Source organism: Passer domesticus, chromosome 25 (genome assembly GCF_036417665.1).
Source record: "Passer domesticus isolate bPasDom1 chromosome 25, bPasDom1.hap1, whole genome shotgun sequence".
Taxonomy (NCBI): Eukaryota; Metazoa; Chordata; class Aves; order Passeriformes; family Passeridae; genus Passer; species Passer domesticus.
This window is the reverse complement of record NC_087498.1, coordinates 2314141-2331970: the sequence shown is the minus strand read 5'-3', so window position 1 is coordinate 2331970 and position 17830 is coordinate 2314141. Positions and strand designations below refer to the sequence as shown.

The window sequence follows — 17830 nt, the reverse complement described above, 5'->3', positions numbered from 1 at the left end:
TGGCCCCGTGAGGGAGGCAGAGATCTCCTTGTTGGAGGGTACAAGGAGACCCCTGCAGAGGATCCAGAGGTGCCACATTCCAGCCGGGACATGCAGGAGTTCAGGCAGCTCGAAGGGGGTCCTGTCCTACCTAGGCTGTCCCACCCATGGGGCCACTGCAGGAAGGAGATTAATGGGTTAAAGAAGGGGTGGCTCAGCCCCTCAGGATGCCAACCTGAGAATCACACCGTGATGATTCTCCCCTGCCCCCCAGGCACTGCCCAACCCATCCCGGGCCGCCCCCGGCCTCCCCAGCTGGATTGTCTCCCTCAAGCCTGGCTCTGCCCCAGCAGCTGAGCCCCAGCACCTACTGTGGGTAGAAAAAGCGTTTGGAGTAGGATCTGCTGCTCTGAGTCCTGCAGATGTCCAGGCAGGGGCGAGGAGGAGGAACAAGTCTGTGCATGTCCTGCAGGAAGCTGAGGCAAGGATTCGAGGGGATCTGTGGCTTAGCTGGAAAAAGCATCCGAGGGAAGGTGTGAAGACAGGTCAGCTTCTGCTGGGCCTGGAGGGAGCTGCCCTGAGCCTGGCTGGGGGCTCCATCCCTGCCTGGCAGCCTGAGAAGGGAAGGGATGCCCTCAGAGCCAGCCCAGCGGGGCACAGGGGCAGTGTCCTGCAGTGCCCTCACGGCTGGGGCACACCGAGACAACCACAACCTGCTCCCGTGGGCACAAGGAGGTGACAGCACAATTCCAAGTGACAAAGGCCATGTTAAAGTGATCCCTTGGGAATGCCAGGTCTCCTCAAAAGCCCCTGCAGACAGCAGGTACCGGGGTGCTGAGGAGGGCCCTTGGTGTGCAGACCACTCCTGCTTTTTCCAGCTGGAGCAGCAGCTTCCCACTGGCCAGAGCAGCTGGAAATATGTTTGGGCATGTTTGACTGGAGGCTGCCACAAGCTGCTGGAGTATTTCACAATTATTCGTCCCCACTCTGTGGAGCTGTGCCAAGGTGCAGGAATTTGGTTCAGTGGTGGCTGAACCCCCCAGAGAAGCACAGCCAGAGGGACGGAAAGGTGAAAGGAGGATGGGGAATGGGAAATCATCTTAAATTCATGCTACACTGCCAAAACCCCATCCTGGAAAGATGCAGTCCGTACTTAAAGGCTCCAAAATTAATCCTGTCTTTCTGTTTGCAATAGGCAAGGAGAGGAGGGGGCAAGTCGGGACAGGGAAGCTGTCACTGGTTTTTCCACCTAGGAATAATTTCTGCTCCTGGGTGCAAGGAGCAGCCTTCAGAACTTCATGCAGAGAAGCTGCAGCACTGGGTGCTTGTGGATCATTTTCTTGCCAAGCTCCAGCCCTGTGCCAGCTGCAGGTGTGGGTTTGCTCCCTCTGGATGTGAGGGATGCATTCGGCACCGCCCCAGCCTGGCATCCCCCGGGTCAGGGCAGCTCCAGTGCCACCTGGGACTGGGATGAATCAGCATTTACCAGAGGATGCTCCCTGATTAAAACACATCCCTTTTTCCCATAGAAGACCCCCTCCCTCCTGCACCCCAGTGCACAGAAGGAAATGGGACCATCAAACCAGCAGCTTTTTGAAGTGGCAGAGGAAGGAGCTTGTGCAACCCAGAGTGGCCCCAGAGCCACTGGTGCAAGACTGAGGGATTCAAAAAGTGAGATAAGCCAAGCAGCCTGGCTGCTGGGGACGTCCCAGTTACACCAGGGGTTACCCCAGGACTGAACCAGCGAGAAAATCAGTCAATGTAGATTTTCCCTTAGGAAAGCAACTCTCAGTGATTTTTTGGTGGGGTGAGGGTTCACTCCCCACACGCTGGGGGGATATGGGGGGGTTTCTGGCTCTTGCAAACTCCACTCTCGCTTCCCTTCCTCCAGGAGAGGGGAGCTCCAGCCACGCCGGCATCCGAGGAGACCTCAGCCAGTGGTTATTGGAAATGGGAAGTGGGGAGAGGGATGGCGTCAGGGTCTGGGTCAGGAAGTCCATGGGCACGTCTGCAGTGGCATTACCAGAGAAAAAAAAAGGACTGGGGGGTAGGGGGAAGAGTGATTAAGAAGGCGATACAGGAACTTTAAAAAAAATAGAAAATCCTAAAGGTGATTCATGGTGTTTGATTCCACAACACGAGGAGGAGGAGAATGGGGAGGGGGAAGGCAGACACATCCTGGGACCAGGATCAGAGCCGAGGGCTATTTCCTTCTCACCATTTATAGCCACAGTGTGGGATTTGTCACCTCCCCTGTCCTGGGCTCCCAAGCCCCACCGGGGAGGAGTGTGTTCGTGGGAGAAAATCCATGTTTATCATTTCCTTGAATAACCCATCCCAATGCCTGGAAGCAAAAGGAATACATTAAACAGCCTTCAAAGGAACCTCCTTCCCAGCACCGGGGACACCCAAATACCGAGCACTGGCTGCAGGGAGCCCTCGGGAGCGTTTAATTCCCAGGGGATCTCCCAGGTGGGTCCTGCAGAAGCTGAAGGGAGTGGAAGCCTCGGCAGACACGGAAGCAAACACAGCACTGACAGCAGGCAGAGCAGGGTGTGACTCAGCCCATCCACACACAGCCAGGGAAACGTCAGGGAACAGGGAACGTGCCTGGGCACATCGCTGTGACTGGGGCTCGTCCCTGTCCCCTGTCCTCCTCTGGCTCGGGAAGCAGCACCCCAAAAGCCACGGGGACACGGGTGGCAATTCCCGTGGAGCAGGGAATGGCTTGGGTCGGATGGAGGGATCAGGGATGGAATGATCCAGCCTTGGGAAGGATGGAGAACGGGGAAATGTGGAACTGTGTTTACAGGGATGTAGTAAACAGGCAAAAAGAAATTAAAGGAGGCTGATGATCCTGGAAAGAAAAAGTGCCTGTTTATTAAATCCAAGAACAAGAGAGGAGGCCCCAAGGTAAACTTAAGGCCTACCAACTAGCCAGAAGTAACACTAACAGTTTTTCTGCAACAAGGTGTTTCTCTGGACCTAAGTACCATTGAAAGACCCCAGGTTCTCAGCACAGGGGTTTTAAAGTCTTTTAAAGGTGCGGCATTGGTGTGTTTGCAATCCACGTGCTAATTGGTCCTTTTTCTCGTTGCTGGTTGGTCCATAAGAAGGGGCCTTCTTGGCCAATCATTTTGGAATTCCGAGGCCTCATTGCCTGGCAAATCTTCCAATCACCGTCCATATTAATGCCATCATCCCATGAGGTAACTTCCTAGAAAATTCTCTCACCTAGCCCTCACTGGCCCCCTCCTTCCAGTGGGCACACACTCATATCAGTACATTTAACTCCATCACTTATTACTTCATAACTTATTATATAAATTATGTATACCAATTTATTACATTAATTAACAATTCAGAATAAAGTTACATAATTAACAATTCATAAACCTGCCTACGAAAGCCAACTTTATTTGTAACAGCAATAACACACTGAGGTCCACCCCGTGCTCATCGGGACTGTTTTAAAGGCACACAGATTCCTGCGTGTAGGGATTCTGCATGGTTTGGAGATTTAGTGGTCAAAGGTGTACGTGAAAAGTTTTTTTTTTTGGGGTGGGGAAGTAATATTCTTGTTAGATCAACCAGCACAGAGGGGAAAACAGCAAAGATTTGGGCAGATGAGCATCCCTCAGGTCTTCTGGGATGGAGATGGCAGAGATCAGGGCACATTTATTTTTTAACATAAACTCTGGAAAAAGGTGAATTTCTGAAAATGGGGGGAACTAACACAGGACCTCTGCCCCAGCACAGAGAGTGGGGAGAGAAGCACATTGGGTTGAGTCCTGCAGAACACACCATCCTACACCCCAAATGTCCAGCCAGGGCTGTGTCCTCCTCCATGGGGTACGGGGGTGATTTTTTTTCCCCTCCTCAAACAGCTTTTATTTGCCAGAACATCCCAGGCAGGTGGAAATTACTCAACTCAGGACAGCAGATTGCCAGTGACAAAGTCCTGAGTATTCCAGCACTAAAAAGCCTCTTCAGCAAGATTCAAATCACCAAGAGTTTTTTCTCTGTGGTTTTTTTTATTATCTCTGCTAACAAGCTTTTTTCTTTTAAGTGGGAAACGTGAAGGCTCTTAATGAAACCCTCACGCTCCAGCAGAAGTCTAAATGAACCCAGTGTTCAGCTGGAGGGCGTTTGCATCCCAGTGCAGCCTGTTTTCCCATCAGCTCTTTGAAGTGCCCTATTAAGTGATTTTATACTAATAGGATTTTCCCAGGAAAGAAAGACAAGAATGACAAAACGCTGAATGCTTGATTAACTCTGCCCCTAAAAGAACTCGGATCGTGTTAATTGACTGTTCCCCTGCCATATCCAGCCCTTGTTTGCCCCATTTATGAAGGCATTTTGATGAGACACCAGAGCCAGCAGAGTGGAAATAGAGTCCCACCAAGCACAAATAGGGATGAGACAGTCCTAAAACAAGGCCTTTGCTTACTGGAAATATTCCTGGATGCGAGAGCCAGGCTATGAATCGGCCGCTTCATTCGGCCCCTCACTCATTTTCATCCAAGATTGTTTTTAGCCCCATTCACAGTCATTAACGTAATTGCTTCACTGACTTTCCATGAGCAGCTTGGAAGCTTTGTGGGGTTTTTTTGCTGGCAGCAAAGGCCTCATTGTTGGGAGTGCGGCCGCAGTACCTGGCTCCAAAGCCTGCACCCGGCTGCCCCTTTATTCCCTTGCTGCTCCACCTCACTGCCCACGGCCCCGAGCACGGCAGGACAGGGCAGGCACCGGAGGGGACACAGACACCCCCGGGGAGCCGGGGACAAGCGGCTCCAGCCTCTTGCAGTGCTTCCTGCAGGGAATGAGCTCCATCCAAAACACCCCCTGGGGTTGTTTTACAGCCAGCAGTTCCCCAGGGGCATCTCAGGGAGGAAGAGCAGGACCTTCCCCAGCAGGATAAGCGAGTGGAGGGAGAGTGAGGCAGGATTGCTCCTGTCCATGCAGCCCCTGGAAGCTGTCCATGGATGTAACTTCTTCCCAATGCCACAGCACGTGTGGCTGAGAGGTTTGCTGCTCTCCAAGCCATGGATGGTTTGAAATCCATTGGGAGCTCGATCTGGCCCTTTAAAGCCATGAGAAGGAGGTGAGGATGGGGAGCTCTGACTAAGCACTTGCTCACGATGTCACCTCTGAAACAACCCCAATTCCATGGGGCACCCTCTGCCTGGAGCACCCACACACCAGGATGGGCCATCTCCACTCTCAAGTGCTGGGAGTTTGGGTTGTCCCACACAAACCTGGGCTCTGGGACGTGCACACTGGCCTGCCTGCCCATCCCAACACCCGCTGGCTCAGCGTGTGTCACCATCTCCTGGGATCTCCAGTCACACCTTTCGGGAATGCCCCAGTCCAGCACAGCCTCGTGATTCACTTTGTGCTGGGGGGCGAGGAGTGGGGCTGGGCGTGGGCCAGGGAGGGAAGGGGCAGGCAGACCCTGAGCATGCCACAAAATGGGATCTGTAGGAGGGCAGGAGCAGACCCCAGACACACAGATAGACAGACAGACAGAGCCCTGCCTCGCGCAATGACTCATGCACAGCCCAGAGCAGAGGTGATGGGAGGGGACAGCTGAGATGGCAATTAAGGCAGGGTGAGGATATGGCAGCCACCACCTTGACACGGGGTAAGGGTCGATTGCACTTTCCTCCTCCATGTCAGCCAGTCGAGCAGGATTTCCGGGAACGGGGCTGGAGGAGCAGCTTTCACCCCGCTGCCCCCCGAGCTGGGCCAGGGGGGTGCACATGCTCCACACACTGGAGGGGCTCTGCCCAGATCCACAGAGATTAAAGCTGGGGAGTTCCAGGTGCCAAAATAAAACTTTCTCTTTCAGTTTCAGGGAAAAAAAAGAAAATTTGCTGGAACCTGGGGCTGTGGTCAGCAGTGCCACAGGGTTTAAAATGTTCTGTACTTCACCCACCAGCAGCGATGGTGCACCAGAGCCCTTCCCATCTCTGCACAAACCTCAGCTTTGCAGAACACGGAGAGATTTATAGATTATTAATTGTAAACCCACAATGGGAGCAGGAGGGAGACAAAGGGAGGGACGTTTTAAAGCTGGGAAGTGCCCCTGCCCCTGTGCTGAGCACTGCTAAGGCCACACCTTGGGTACTGTGTTCAGTTTTGGGCCCCTCATGGCAACAAAGACATTGAGGGGCTGGAGTGTGTCCAGAGAATGGAACAGAGCTGGGGAAGGGTCTGGAGCACCAGGAGGGGCTGAGGGAGCTGTGGGGGCTCAGCCTGGAGAAAAGGAGGCTCTGGGGGGACCTTCTGGCTCTGCACAACTCCTGACAGGAGGGGACAGTTAGGGGGGTTGGGCTCTGCTGCCAAGGAACAGGGACAGAATGAGAGGAAGCAGCTTCAAGCTGCTTCAGCTTCAAGCAAGCACCAGAAGTTTAGGTTGGGTATTAGCAAAAATTCCTTCACCAGAAGGGTTGTCAAGCACATGCACAGGCTGTCCAGAGCAGTGACAGAATCACCATCCCTGGACATATTTCAAAAAAAAGTATGGATGGGTTAGTGCTGGACCTGGCAGTGCTTGGGGGAACACACCCGATGATCTTAGAGGGCTTTTCCAACCTAAATGATTTCATGATTCTATGAAACAGGAAACACTGAAAATATCTATAGACCAAAAAACACCCCATGGGTCCCTGTCAAACATTCCCTGCACAGGGGAACTCCTGGCTCCAAACCTGGCGGAGTTTCATCCACGAGTTCCTGAGTGGCACGTGTCAGCCAGGCAGCTGCAAGGACAGCTTGGCAGGAGTGGCAGCAAACCACACCTGGAGCTTATCTCCCCAGCTGGGACAGCCTCCTCCCACAAAGTTTATAGTACAAGTGCATGAAAAGCTGATCAATCCAGCACCAGGAAGAGCAGCAGCCAGTGCACGAGGTGCAATAACACCGGTGTTTGGCACAAATCCATCCCTGCAATGAGGCTGAGGCCCTGGCATAGGGTGTCCAGAGCAGCTGTGGCTGCCCCAGCCTTGGAAAGTGCCCAAGGCCAGGTTGGATGGGGTTTGGGGCAATGTGGTTTAGTGGAAGGTGTACCCACCCATGGCAGGGGGTGGAATGAAATGAGTTTTAAGGTCCCTCCCAACCCAAACCATTCTGGGATTCAGTGAAACACTGACTGCAAACACTTTGTATCAAACACTGACAGCAAACCCTCCATCAGCAGGGAGGGCAGGGACAGCGCCGAGACTTCCTGCTGAATATTTTTGAATATTCATGTCCTAAGCAGCCTCTGCCCACAAGGAGATAATGCCTGTCTCACAGCTGGCAGGGGTGATCTCCCCAAGTGACAGCCTGAGTGACACAGTGCCCCACCCTGACCCCCCTGCTGCACCCCGATAGCGCGGCCCCGACGCAGCGCTGGGGCTGCCAGGGCCTGTCACACACCTCGGGCTCTTCTGGGGCTGCCATCAGCCAGTGGCACAGGACAACTTCTGTGCTACCCAGAAAAATGCCCAAGAACAGTGGGACTGCAGCAAGAGGAATTTACTCAGGCAGGGAGGTTGTCCCTATCTAGCCAGGTTCCCACTGGCCATGGTGACATGATCCAGACAGGAAGGACACGTGCTTCACTTTTCCAGCTGGGATCACTCCCACAGAAAATCTGACGGCTAAAATGACTGAGAGGAGCAAGCAGAAACACCACCCGAATCAATGTGAAGATTTGTTCAACTCCGAGTTATGTCAGCCACTAAATTATTAAATAATAGCCACATGAATCACTTGGGAACGAACATAGTGTTCCTCTTGCATGTCTATTTTATATTTGTCTGGATGCTGTGTTTATTTTAGTCCCCGGCCGTGTTTGTTTGAAAGGCATTAACAGAGGAACTCGTGGCCATGCCCCAGTGAAACTGCAGAAACGAAAGAGCAACCCCAGACAGTGATGGTGCTTGGAGGAAGCCAGAACACTTCTCATGTCAGAGCCTGGGATAAGGCTTCAGCTCCAGCAAGCCCCTGACAGACTGCAAAGCATGGCCAAACAAAAATTGGCTTCATTCTGCCTCTTTCTGGCAGGTTGAGGGGTGAAGGTGCAGGCAGCTGCCTTGCAGCAGCAGGCAGTGGGGAGCTGCCTTTCTGGCAGGTACAGCACAGTGCCACTGCCCTGTGCAGGAGCTAAGGTCCAACTGGAGCAACTAGAATTGCACTCCTGCCCTCCAGCCCTTTGTTTACAAAAGGGGCTGATGCTCCAGTTGTTTCACTTGGGTTTTTTTTCAGCCCAGAGACTCTGCACTGTGACAGACCAGAGCAGGCTGACCTGTGAGAGGGACTGCAGCTCAGGTTTTGGGAAAGTCTTTCTGGGGCAGGATTTGAACAGGGATACAGGGATTAAATCCAGCAGGAATACGTCTGTCCAACATTCAGCCACTTTGAGGATCTGTGTATCAAGAGACATTGAGGCAGCTCATGGTGATGACATCATGGCAAATGAAAGTAAAACTGGAAACTGAAAAGAGGTGATAACAGCAGTCAAAAGCTGCAGAAGTGCTCAGGCACTGTCGGGGAAACGGTTGGACTCAATGTTAGAGGGCTTTTCCAGTCTTAGTGATTCCATGATTTTATTAATAAACACAAAACCCTGAAAACATCTCTAGGTCAAAAGATCCTTCCAGCACGGGGTTCTGCTGCCAGACACGCACCAAAGCAGGAGAGGTTCAGAGCTACAAGGTATAACCCACCCCAGGCTGCTGCAGAAGATCCATGGGCACTGTGTGGTGTCTCTCTGGTTTCAAAAGAAGGAAATGCAAAGGCAGAGGATGAAATGCAAGGCCCTTCCATCATTGCAGCTCCAGCTGTGCCTGGAGGACAGAAGAGCAAAGCTCCAGAACCAGAGTGGGTTTGGAGGATGAGGGGGTAACACAGCACACCTGTTTGTCCAAGAGGAAAGAAAAATGCTCTTCTTTCACAGAGCAATGTTTGGCTCTGGACTCTGCAGCTCTTTTCTGCTCATAGAGGGAAAGCAAATCAATTTAATAGAGGAGAAATCAGATACTGCCAGGCTGCACCTCTGGAGAGGGGTTTAGCATAGGGAAGCAGCAATCCTTCCCAAGGCTCAGCTTTGAAATCAACACTGGCTATGACCCATACTGGCTCCCCTCAGCTTTCTGAACAGAAAAAGGGTATCTGACAGGATAAGGTACCCTAAAACCTGGTGGAACAGACAAAAACTAATCTATTTTTCATGGGATTTTTTCCTTGTTTTTCTAACATCAGCTGTCAGCCTTCCTTTTCTCCAGTTTTTGTCCTAACTGGCATATGTACATGGATACGTCACCCTGAAACATGCAGCAGCCTAACCAGAAGCACTGACAGAACTTGGGATGATCACAACTTCACCCAAGCACGACCCTGTCTGAAGGCCAGTGGAACAAATCCCAACCAAAGCAAGGACATCCTTAACCTCTCTGCTTTCTAAGTACAAGGCACATTCTTAACATGATCTTTGCTCATAAACAAAGAGCAGCATGTACATAAAAAGAAAAAAACAAGATCCTCTTCTTTGCAAACCCATTTGCATACAATGCTTTCCCCAGGGAGAGTGTACAAAATAACCAGGATGTGCTCGGGCGCTGTTGAGGACCTCTGAGGATTAACCCCAGGATGCTTCTGCCTGAAGCAGGGGCAGCTAAACCTCTCCCCAAATTAGAAACACTGTAAATCATTACTGTCAGCACCATGAAACCAGGCCCTGAAACAATTTGGAAGGTGCCAGGCAGCAGCAATTGCTCCATCACTGCAGGGGTCTCCAGAGCAGGGCTGTGGCTGAGGTTCTGCCAAGGAGCCTTGGAAGTGTAGGGACAGACTGCTTGGTGACTTTTCCTGGTGTCAGAATCTTCAGGGAGAGGCAAGGGACGTCCCTGGCCTTAGAACAACAACACTTCCTTGTACATTTAATTCAAGAGCAAACTTTTTAAACACAACACTCCCAGGCTGGTCACTCCCTCAGACAGGAAGGAGATGCCTGAAATCCACAAATGTGCTGGGACATCAAAAATAGCTCATTACCTACACCCTGTGGGAAGGGCTGTCCATCCAGTCAGTGTTTGTAAATATTTATACATTTCCCATCTTTCTCTAGAAGCTGTTTGTTGTGTACCCCTTCAAACCTCTGCCTGATTACATAAAACCAGCACACTTCTCATCTAAGGAGCAACTTCTTCATTCAGCTGGGGAGTAAAATAGTCAGAAACCTAAAACTGAAATGCTTCCAGTTCCACAAGCCTGTTGCGTATGAAAACCACAACCTGCTTCCCACTGTCTCTGGCACTTCAGATTTCTCTCCCTGCAGTAGCTGAACTACTGAAGGCTCCTTGTTCCCCCAGGTAACCACAGGAAGAAAGTCTGAGCCGGCAGAGGCACCACGAGCTGTGACCCTTCTGCACATCTGACACTGCCAGAGGCATGTAGGGAAAAGGAACGGAACCAAGCAGGGTCCCGGGCAGCCCCCCGGAGCTGGGCTGGGGTCCCGGGCAGCCCCCGGCCCCACCCGCAGCCGGGCCGGGGTGTCTGGAGAGCGAACAGGCCCCGCGCTGACCTCTGCCGGGCACCGGCGGCACTGCACGGCCCGGCCCGGCGCTCCTCACCCTCCGCCGGTCAAACGGGGCCCGCAAAGCCGGGATGGGCCGGGCATTCCCAGCTCACCGCTGAATCTGGCTCCAGGGGCAGCTCGGGCTGTGCCTCTCGCAGCACCTGCGGCCACGCTGCGTTTCTGGGACACGAGGTGGGAGTCACAGCAACACGCAGTCTTTAACTCATCAACAGAGCCTCAGAGGGGCTGGGAAAGGCTTTCAAGACCCAGCCCAAGCAACACTAAGTCATTAAAAATATAAATCCATCCAGACACTGAGCTCAGCAGCACCAGCACATCCTTCACTTACAGCTTGATGACCTCCTTGTCCCTGCCTGGAAAACACCAAGCAAAGGAAACTCCACCACCAGTGTTTATCATGAGGGATTTAATCTAAACCACATAACTGATCCAATGGAGCAATCTGGGATTCAGGTGCAAGGGAGCCTTTGGGCAGTGTGGCAGCTCCACCTGCCCTCCAGCCATGCTGCATTTCTACAGGAACTGAATTTTCAGGGTAAGTTCTGGTTTCCAGACTGAGATGGGATGAATACCTCAGCTGCTGTTCCCAGCCCACAGCTGGCACACAAGCTCATGGTGAACCTTCACATCCCCAGCTGGTTTTTTAAGGAATCACTGCAGGGCTCACTGGTAGGCAAGAAGCCAGGTGGTTTTAGCTGCTGAGCAGCCCAGCTGAACCTGTAGAACAGGACCTGACTGCCACGGTGGAGTGACACCCTGCACCTCACCACACAGGTGAGCAGGCACAGCTGTGGTACAGCCAGGTGGGGCGACTGTCACAGGGACGAGTTAAATACTGAACAACGAGTTGTAACCAAAACTTTAATCCCAAGGATCTCACAAAAGACATTTTACAAGTGACATGAAAATTCTTGTACAGTAAAGAAATGTTTTAATAACTAATGTTTACAATGTACCATTAGACACAACACATCCACTCCAGGTGTCAGTTCTGCTGTGGATTTGGTCTATCCAGAGCTTCTGGAATACTTGGTCAATCAACAATCATTAATTAAGGACTCTACTCACACCAAGTAGAAAATTAACTGACCCCATAGCTAAAAAGTTTTATTTCATGGAATATAAAGCAGCTCAGTCAGAACTGGAGCTGGATGAACCTGTAGTCCCCCACCCTTTCCCCCCCCCCTGCCAGTGGCTCACTGCTTTTTTTCCCAGATCTGGCCTATGGAGCACCTGTGTCCTGCTCTGCTCCTGGCCCTGATCCCACAAGGAACACACCATTCCTGCACACTTCCTCGAGCTGAGCCCCAGCAACCCCCAGCCCAGCCCAGCTCTCCCAGCTACACAACACAGACCGTGTGCCATTCCACACACACACACTCCTCATGTCTAATGGTACATTGGAAACCATTAATATTACAAATCATAGGATCTGCTCAGAACCATATACAGATTCACATCTTTACATTTGCCACCTGTTACAAGATACAAGGAACAAAGCAAGTTCAACAGCTAAAACATTTTAAAAATGCACCAAGCTTTATGAAGTCTCAAAACAAAACAATGTTCTGTACATACTCCTGGCCTCGGATCTCATGACTTCCTGTACACAGCTCCTTCCCACAGTCCTATTTCCTCTCATTTGACCTGGAGCGACTGAAGAACAACAGACAGGTAAGGTTAGCATCAGGTGTCAGGAACAGCAGATTTTCCTTTAAGCCCCCCAGCCACAATCAGCAGATGATATTTAAGCATTTTAAAAATACTGTTCATTTAAAAAAAAACTGAGTACTTTGTTGTTTAAGGTGAAGAATCTCCTATGACACGAGGTGATTCTCCAACAAGGCACAAAGTTGTTCACAATTACTCAGAACAAGAACACTGAAGGCTCCCCTTACCTGCGAGACCTGGAAAAGGAGCGAGAGGGCTTGTGGTTCCTCTCCCGTGAGAGTGATCTCTCTCTTCTTCTGTCTCTGGAGAGGGACCTGGTACAGACCACAACACCACACCATCAGAGCAAAGCCTCATCAGGCCAAGGAGGCGCCCTGAGGAGCTTCCCTTCAGGAGTGAAAGCTTCTAACTATTCAACCAGGGGAAGCCTGTTACCAATGCTGTCATTAACCCTTTCTTGAGGGAAGAATGATCAGCCTGAGCCAACAACTTAAAATGTGCTGTAAACAAGCATGTAGTACTTGGAGAAGTTTGGTTGTTTTTTGGTTTTGTTTTTTTTTTTTTTTTTTTTGCAGAATCCCACAAAATCACATTCTGATTTATGCCTGGACTCAATCTTAATAATTGTCTTTTCCCACCTCAGGGCTCAATGATCCTATGCTCACAGTATCTGTGAGAGAGTAGCATATTAAGACTTAAACTTTGGGGAAAACTAACAGAAGATGCCAGGCAGCTGCAAAAAGGAAATTATTTCTGTTCTCAGTATCTTTCCACTGCTATCCCTGGAATCTCAAACAGCTCAGTAATTCCAGGCAAGCAGTATGACAGAAGCAAATCTGTTTTTCTTTCACCAAGCTGATTATGCAGAGCCCACACATGGGGCTGTTCTTTCCAACCCCCCAGGCTGGAGCAGTCCAGGGGCAGGGAAGGGATCCGTACCTGCTGCGGCTCCTGGAGAAGCTTCTCCTTCGTGGTGATCTAGAACCAGAAAACCAAATGTGAGGCACTTTATCCATTCTTTGAGCTTTAATGGGGTGAGGCATTTCCCAACTTGTCAAACTCACTGTTGGGCCCAGGGAACGTGCCAAGAATAACTGGCATCCATCATCCAGTAAAAGGCATGGAAAGATTAGGCAGTAAAACCAAGCTCAGTGTGAACAGCACGTTTCCAACCACGAATTCACTTAACTAAGAACGCGTCAGAGCAGAGTTGTCCAATGCAACACTTTCCATTTCAACTAAATACACTGCCCAGAACACCACACCAAAGTCCCACAGGTGGTTCCAAAAAAAAAAAAAAAATAGCACAGAGCAAATGTTTTGGAACCCATGCAAGCCAAAAAGGTCCATAACAAGACATAAGAGATATCAAGTGGAAAAAAAAAAGTGAAAATGCGCTCAGTGTCAATATTGATAATGCCATTAAGTGCTACATTAGAACTGCATATTTGTGATTGTAATTTTTAATGCCATAGAGTGTGTTTAGACTATTTTCTTATAAAAAATAAAAAATTAAAAAATATAACCTTAGCTCGGCCCAGTTCATCCCAAAAAGTAATTGTTTTAAGTTTTGAAAACTGTTAGTAAAACCATTTAAAGGTGATAGGATTTTTCTGGCAAGGAAAAGCTACATTTGTTAGAGCCTTATTAAAAATTTAGTTTGGCATCTCACATGCAAATATCCTGGTTTTTACATTATTCACAGTGTAAGAGCTTCCATATCACCCTTAAAAGTTTTCTCAAGCAACATATGTACGTTACCACTCAATTATGCACAGCCAGCCTTTGATTGAGAAAAGTAATTACTTATAAGCCGCTTACTCCTTATTTTAACCAGCAGTAAACTGTATAAGCAGGAAAAACTTACAAGTCTTTGGTTTCAACAAGCTAGAAATGGTGAGGTGAGGCTGCCGGACTGACTGCCAAGAAGAATTTGCTGAAAAGGTTTTGCCAGATGTTGCGTTGTATTTAGTTGGTTGGCGAAGGGGGTGTTGTGGATTTTTCCTGCTTTTTTGTTAGCCGAAGGCTGCTGCTGTAGTTGTTGTGAAGACATTTGGTAAATAAACAGCTGAGCTGATTGGCCGGGAATGTGTGGGCGGTCGAGGTGGCTGCTGCCGATTTGGTTAAGGTTGGAGAGAAGGCTGAGAGAAAACAGCATGCTCGGGAACCAAAGGGCGGTGCAACCTGACGACTGGCCATGCCTGGGTCATGTGAAACGACACCAGCCAAGCTGCATGGGGCGCGCTGGTCACATGACGCTGAAAGGGCTAGTTGGCTGGCTAATGCAGACTCAGAGGGTGGTGAGAAGAGACATGATGGTGACTCTGTAACGGGTTCATTTTTATTAATAGATGGACCAAAAAGCATAAAAAAAATGAAAAACAAGCCATCAGTACAACCATCTATTAGCTAACAAATACTCCTAATGTGTTTTTTTTTTTTTTTTCAACAGCAAAAGGGTAAGCTTGAAACCCTGGCTCGGGAGGACTTCACTCACCTGCCACAGGTAAATTCAGTCCTGTAAAAACCACGGTGCACACTTAAACTGCCAGACAAACTAGTCTGGGTCCAAGAACATGCCAGTTCCCAAAAATCCTGCTATATGCTAGATCTGGGTTTGCAAACCTCACGTGACAGGATCGTCACACGATGCTTTATTTCCACGCTAACACTAAAGTGTCAAGATTCCAGATGTTTAGAGCAACTGTTACTCAATCTATTATTAAACAGCTGCCTGCTTGGGAAGGATTTAAGTTCTGCAAACAAAGAAAAACCCATTGGCATGGAAATGCTAAACTGCTGTATGTCATGTTTTGCCATTATGGAGTAAAGGAAAGGAACAGCCTAAGTTGAAGTATGGGGAAGAAAGGGAAAGTGTGACTAGAAGATGAGCAGGTTTTAAGAGGAAGGAGGATAAGCCCAGGACAGAGGGCACTGACTACCATCTGCACAGTCACCTACGGACAAAAGCCAACAACATTCAACACAACTCAAGTTCACCTCGATTTTGTGGGGGGGTGATTTTGGGGGGTTTTTTTTTGGCATCTGTCATTTCCGAATCATGATCAGATAGATGGATGGCATCCATCAACATGCCTTTAACAAGCCTGCTCCTAGGATGCTAGGTGGTAACTGTGCCAAGGGCCCTAGGATTGTGCTGTGCCCAGGTACCTGCGCCGAGGAGGGGGACTCCTCCTGCGATAGTCATCCCGAGGGCGCCGGCCCCACGATGGAGGGGGGCCGCGGTTCCGACTGCGCTTCTCGCCGTTGGACAGCTCCACTCGCACGCGACACCCGCACAGCGTCCTGGAACAGAGGGAGCCCGGTCAGCACTGCCAGGGACACGGCAGCGTGGGGAGAGCACACACAGCCTCGAGATGGGAGAACAATGCATGGGGGCAAAGCTGTTCTGCCAAAGCACAGTGCCCTGAGTCAGCTCCAGCACGACTGAGGGGGACCCTTCCCTGGAGGTGTCCAAGGCCAGGCTGGACAGGCTTGGAGCAACCCAGGCTGGCTAGTGGAAGGTGTCCCTGCCCACGGCAGAGGGTGGAACCAAATGGGCTTCCAGCCCAAACCATTCTGGGATTCTCTGGCAGACAAAAGGTTTGGCTGCTTCTCAAAACTGCTGTGCCAGTAAAGCAGGCAGGGAAAGAGCAAAGGAGCGTCCACAATCAGTTTTACCTCTTTAAAGTAACATCATCTGCAATTTAATTAACACACACAAAGAGATGCAAATAATTCCTAACTTGGGAGTTCAACTGTGAAATGCAAAATTAAACATTATAATGCTATTCATGAAGGACAGCAGGGTTAGATGGGATATTGGGAAGGAATTGTTCCCTGTGAGGGTGGGCAGGCCCTGGCACAGGGTGCCCAGAGCAGCTGGGGCTGCCCCTGGATCCCTGGCAGTGCCCAAGGCCAGGCTGGACAGGGCTTGGGGCAACCTGGAATAGTGGAAGGTGTCCCTGCCCATGGGGAGGGTGGGATTGGATGAGCTTTGAGGTTCTTTCCAGCCCAAACCATTCTGGGATTCTATTGCTGCACTGTAAGAACACCCTTATGGTATCATACAAATAAACAGTGCGTAAGAAATGTGTCAAGACCTTAGTCCTGCAGTTTCAGCTTCACAATTTCAAACTCCTATAATGTCTCACATTTCAACTAGACAAGCACACTTTACCTTCCATCTAGCTCTCTTACTGCATCAGCTGCGTCTCGGGGATCTTCAAACTCCACAAAGGCAAACCCAGGAGGATTTCTTGCCACCCATACACTGCGCAGTGGTCCATAGTAGCCAAAAGCTCGCTCTAATTCTGTTTTGTTGCCATTGTTTCCAAGGTTACCCACATAGACCTTGCAGTCCAGCGGACAAGAGTCACGATGCATTGCTAGGACAAGAAAAAAAGTTCACATGTATTTAACACACCGCATATGTTTGTTCACTTCCAAGGAAGTCACTCAATTGGCTACTTCCCCCTGAAACTTCAGCAGTGATGCGTTGTGATGGAGACACTGTTTGGAAGGGGCGAGAGGGTGGCAAAAAAAACTTAAAACCCAACAAGAGAGCTGCTATGCCACAGTGTGATTAAAATTTACTATTTCCGGGAATTTCGTTTACTTTTACTGTTTAAATTTATGGGGGGGAGGTGCCTGCGCCTTTTCCTCCTAGCGCGGGGGGGTCTGCAGAGGGCGCTGCGCGGGGGAGGCTCCATTGTTCCCGGATCGGGATTAGGATCAGAGCGATCCGCGCACGAACGGGGGGAAGGCAGCGCCATCTCCCGCCGGGCCCCGCGGGCAGTGCCCGGGGACTCGCTCCGGAGCCGCTCCTCAGCGCGCCGTGAGGGACCAGCGCTGCCACTGGCGGCCGGGACGCCGCCACACCGCCCCCGCGGCACTTCCCACCCCGCCTGGCCTCACACCCCGCGGCGAGCAGGCCGAGATCGGGCTCCTCCCGGCCCGCCGCCTCCCCGCCCGGTTCCGCTCAGGGCCGCGGCAGCCGCCGCCCCAGGCCCGGCGTTACAAAATGGCGGCCGCTCTTTGTCTGCCGCCACCGCCGCTTCCATCCGCCCTGCCGGGCACCGAGACCGCGGCTGCCGCCTCCCGCCCCGCCCTCCGGGGTGAAGATCCTCACCGGTGCTTAGAGGGAGGGCGCGCGAAGGGAGCCCGCGCTAAACTCAGTCGACTCGACCCTCAGCAAGACCCCAGCTCCGCTTTTCCTCACTGGACAAAATGGCGGCTCGCAAGGACCCCGCCCGCCTTTATATACGGCTGGTCCTCTCCCACGTAATGCGGGGCGAGAGCGAATCAGAGGGCGCCGCTGCGCTGATTGACAGGTGGCGTCACGGCGCGCGCGCGGGCGGGCGGGATCTTGGCGGTAATGGCGGGAGCGCTGAGGGGGCCCCGCCCGGGCCGGGAATCAGAGAGCGGTGCCGCCCCCAGAGCTGCTGCTTTTCCGGCTAACGTGGAAAATAAAGTTTTATTTCCTTCTGTCTCTGGCCCGATGAGGTCCCTCCCGCTAGGGTTTACACCTCTGAACGCTTCAGTTCTCTCAGAACCATTTCTCCCCCTGAGCTTTAAATAAATGCGTTGAGCAAA

The 17830-nt window shown here is 51.1% G+C and overlaps 1 protein-coding gene across 1 annotated transcript; it reads right to left on the bottom strand.

Moving 5' to 3' along the window:
- Positions 1–11411: 11411 nt before the first annotated feature.
- On the bottom strand, positions 11412–17505 carry SRSF3 (serine and arginine rich splicing factor 3). The gene is made up of 6 exons (XM_064399165.1): positions 17367–17505; positions 16416–16623; positions 15407–15541; positions 13175–13213; positions 12463–12549; positions 11412–12220 (listed from the first exon to the last, which is right to left on the bottom strand). The coding sequence occupies exons 2-6, from the start codon at positions 16619–16621 to the stop codon at positions 12193–12195; spliced, it is 495 nt and encodes a 164-aa protein (XP_064255235.1). The 5' UTR covers positions 16622–16623; positions 17367–17505; the 3' UTR covers positions 11412–12192.
- Between the last annotated feature and the right edge of the window lie 325 nt (positions 17506–17830).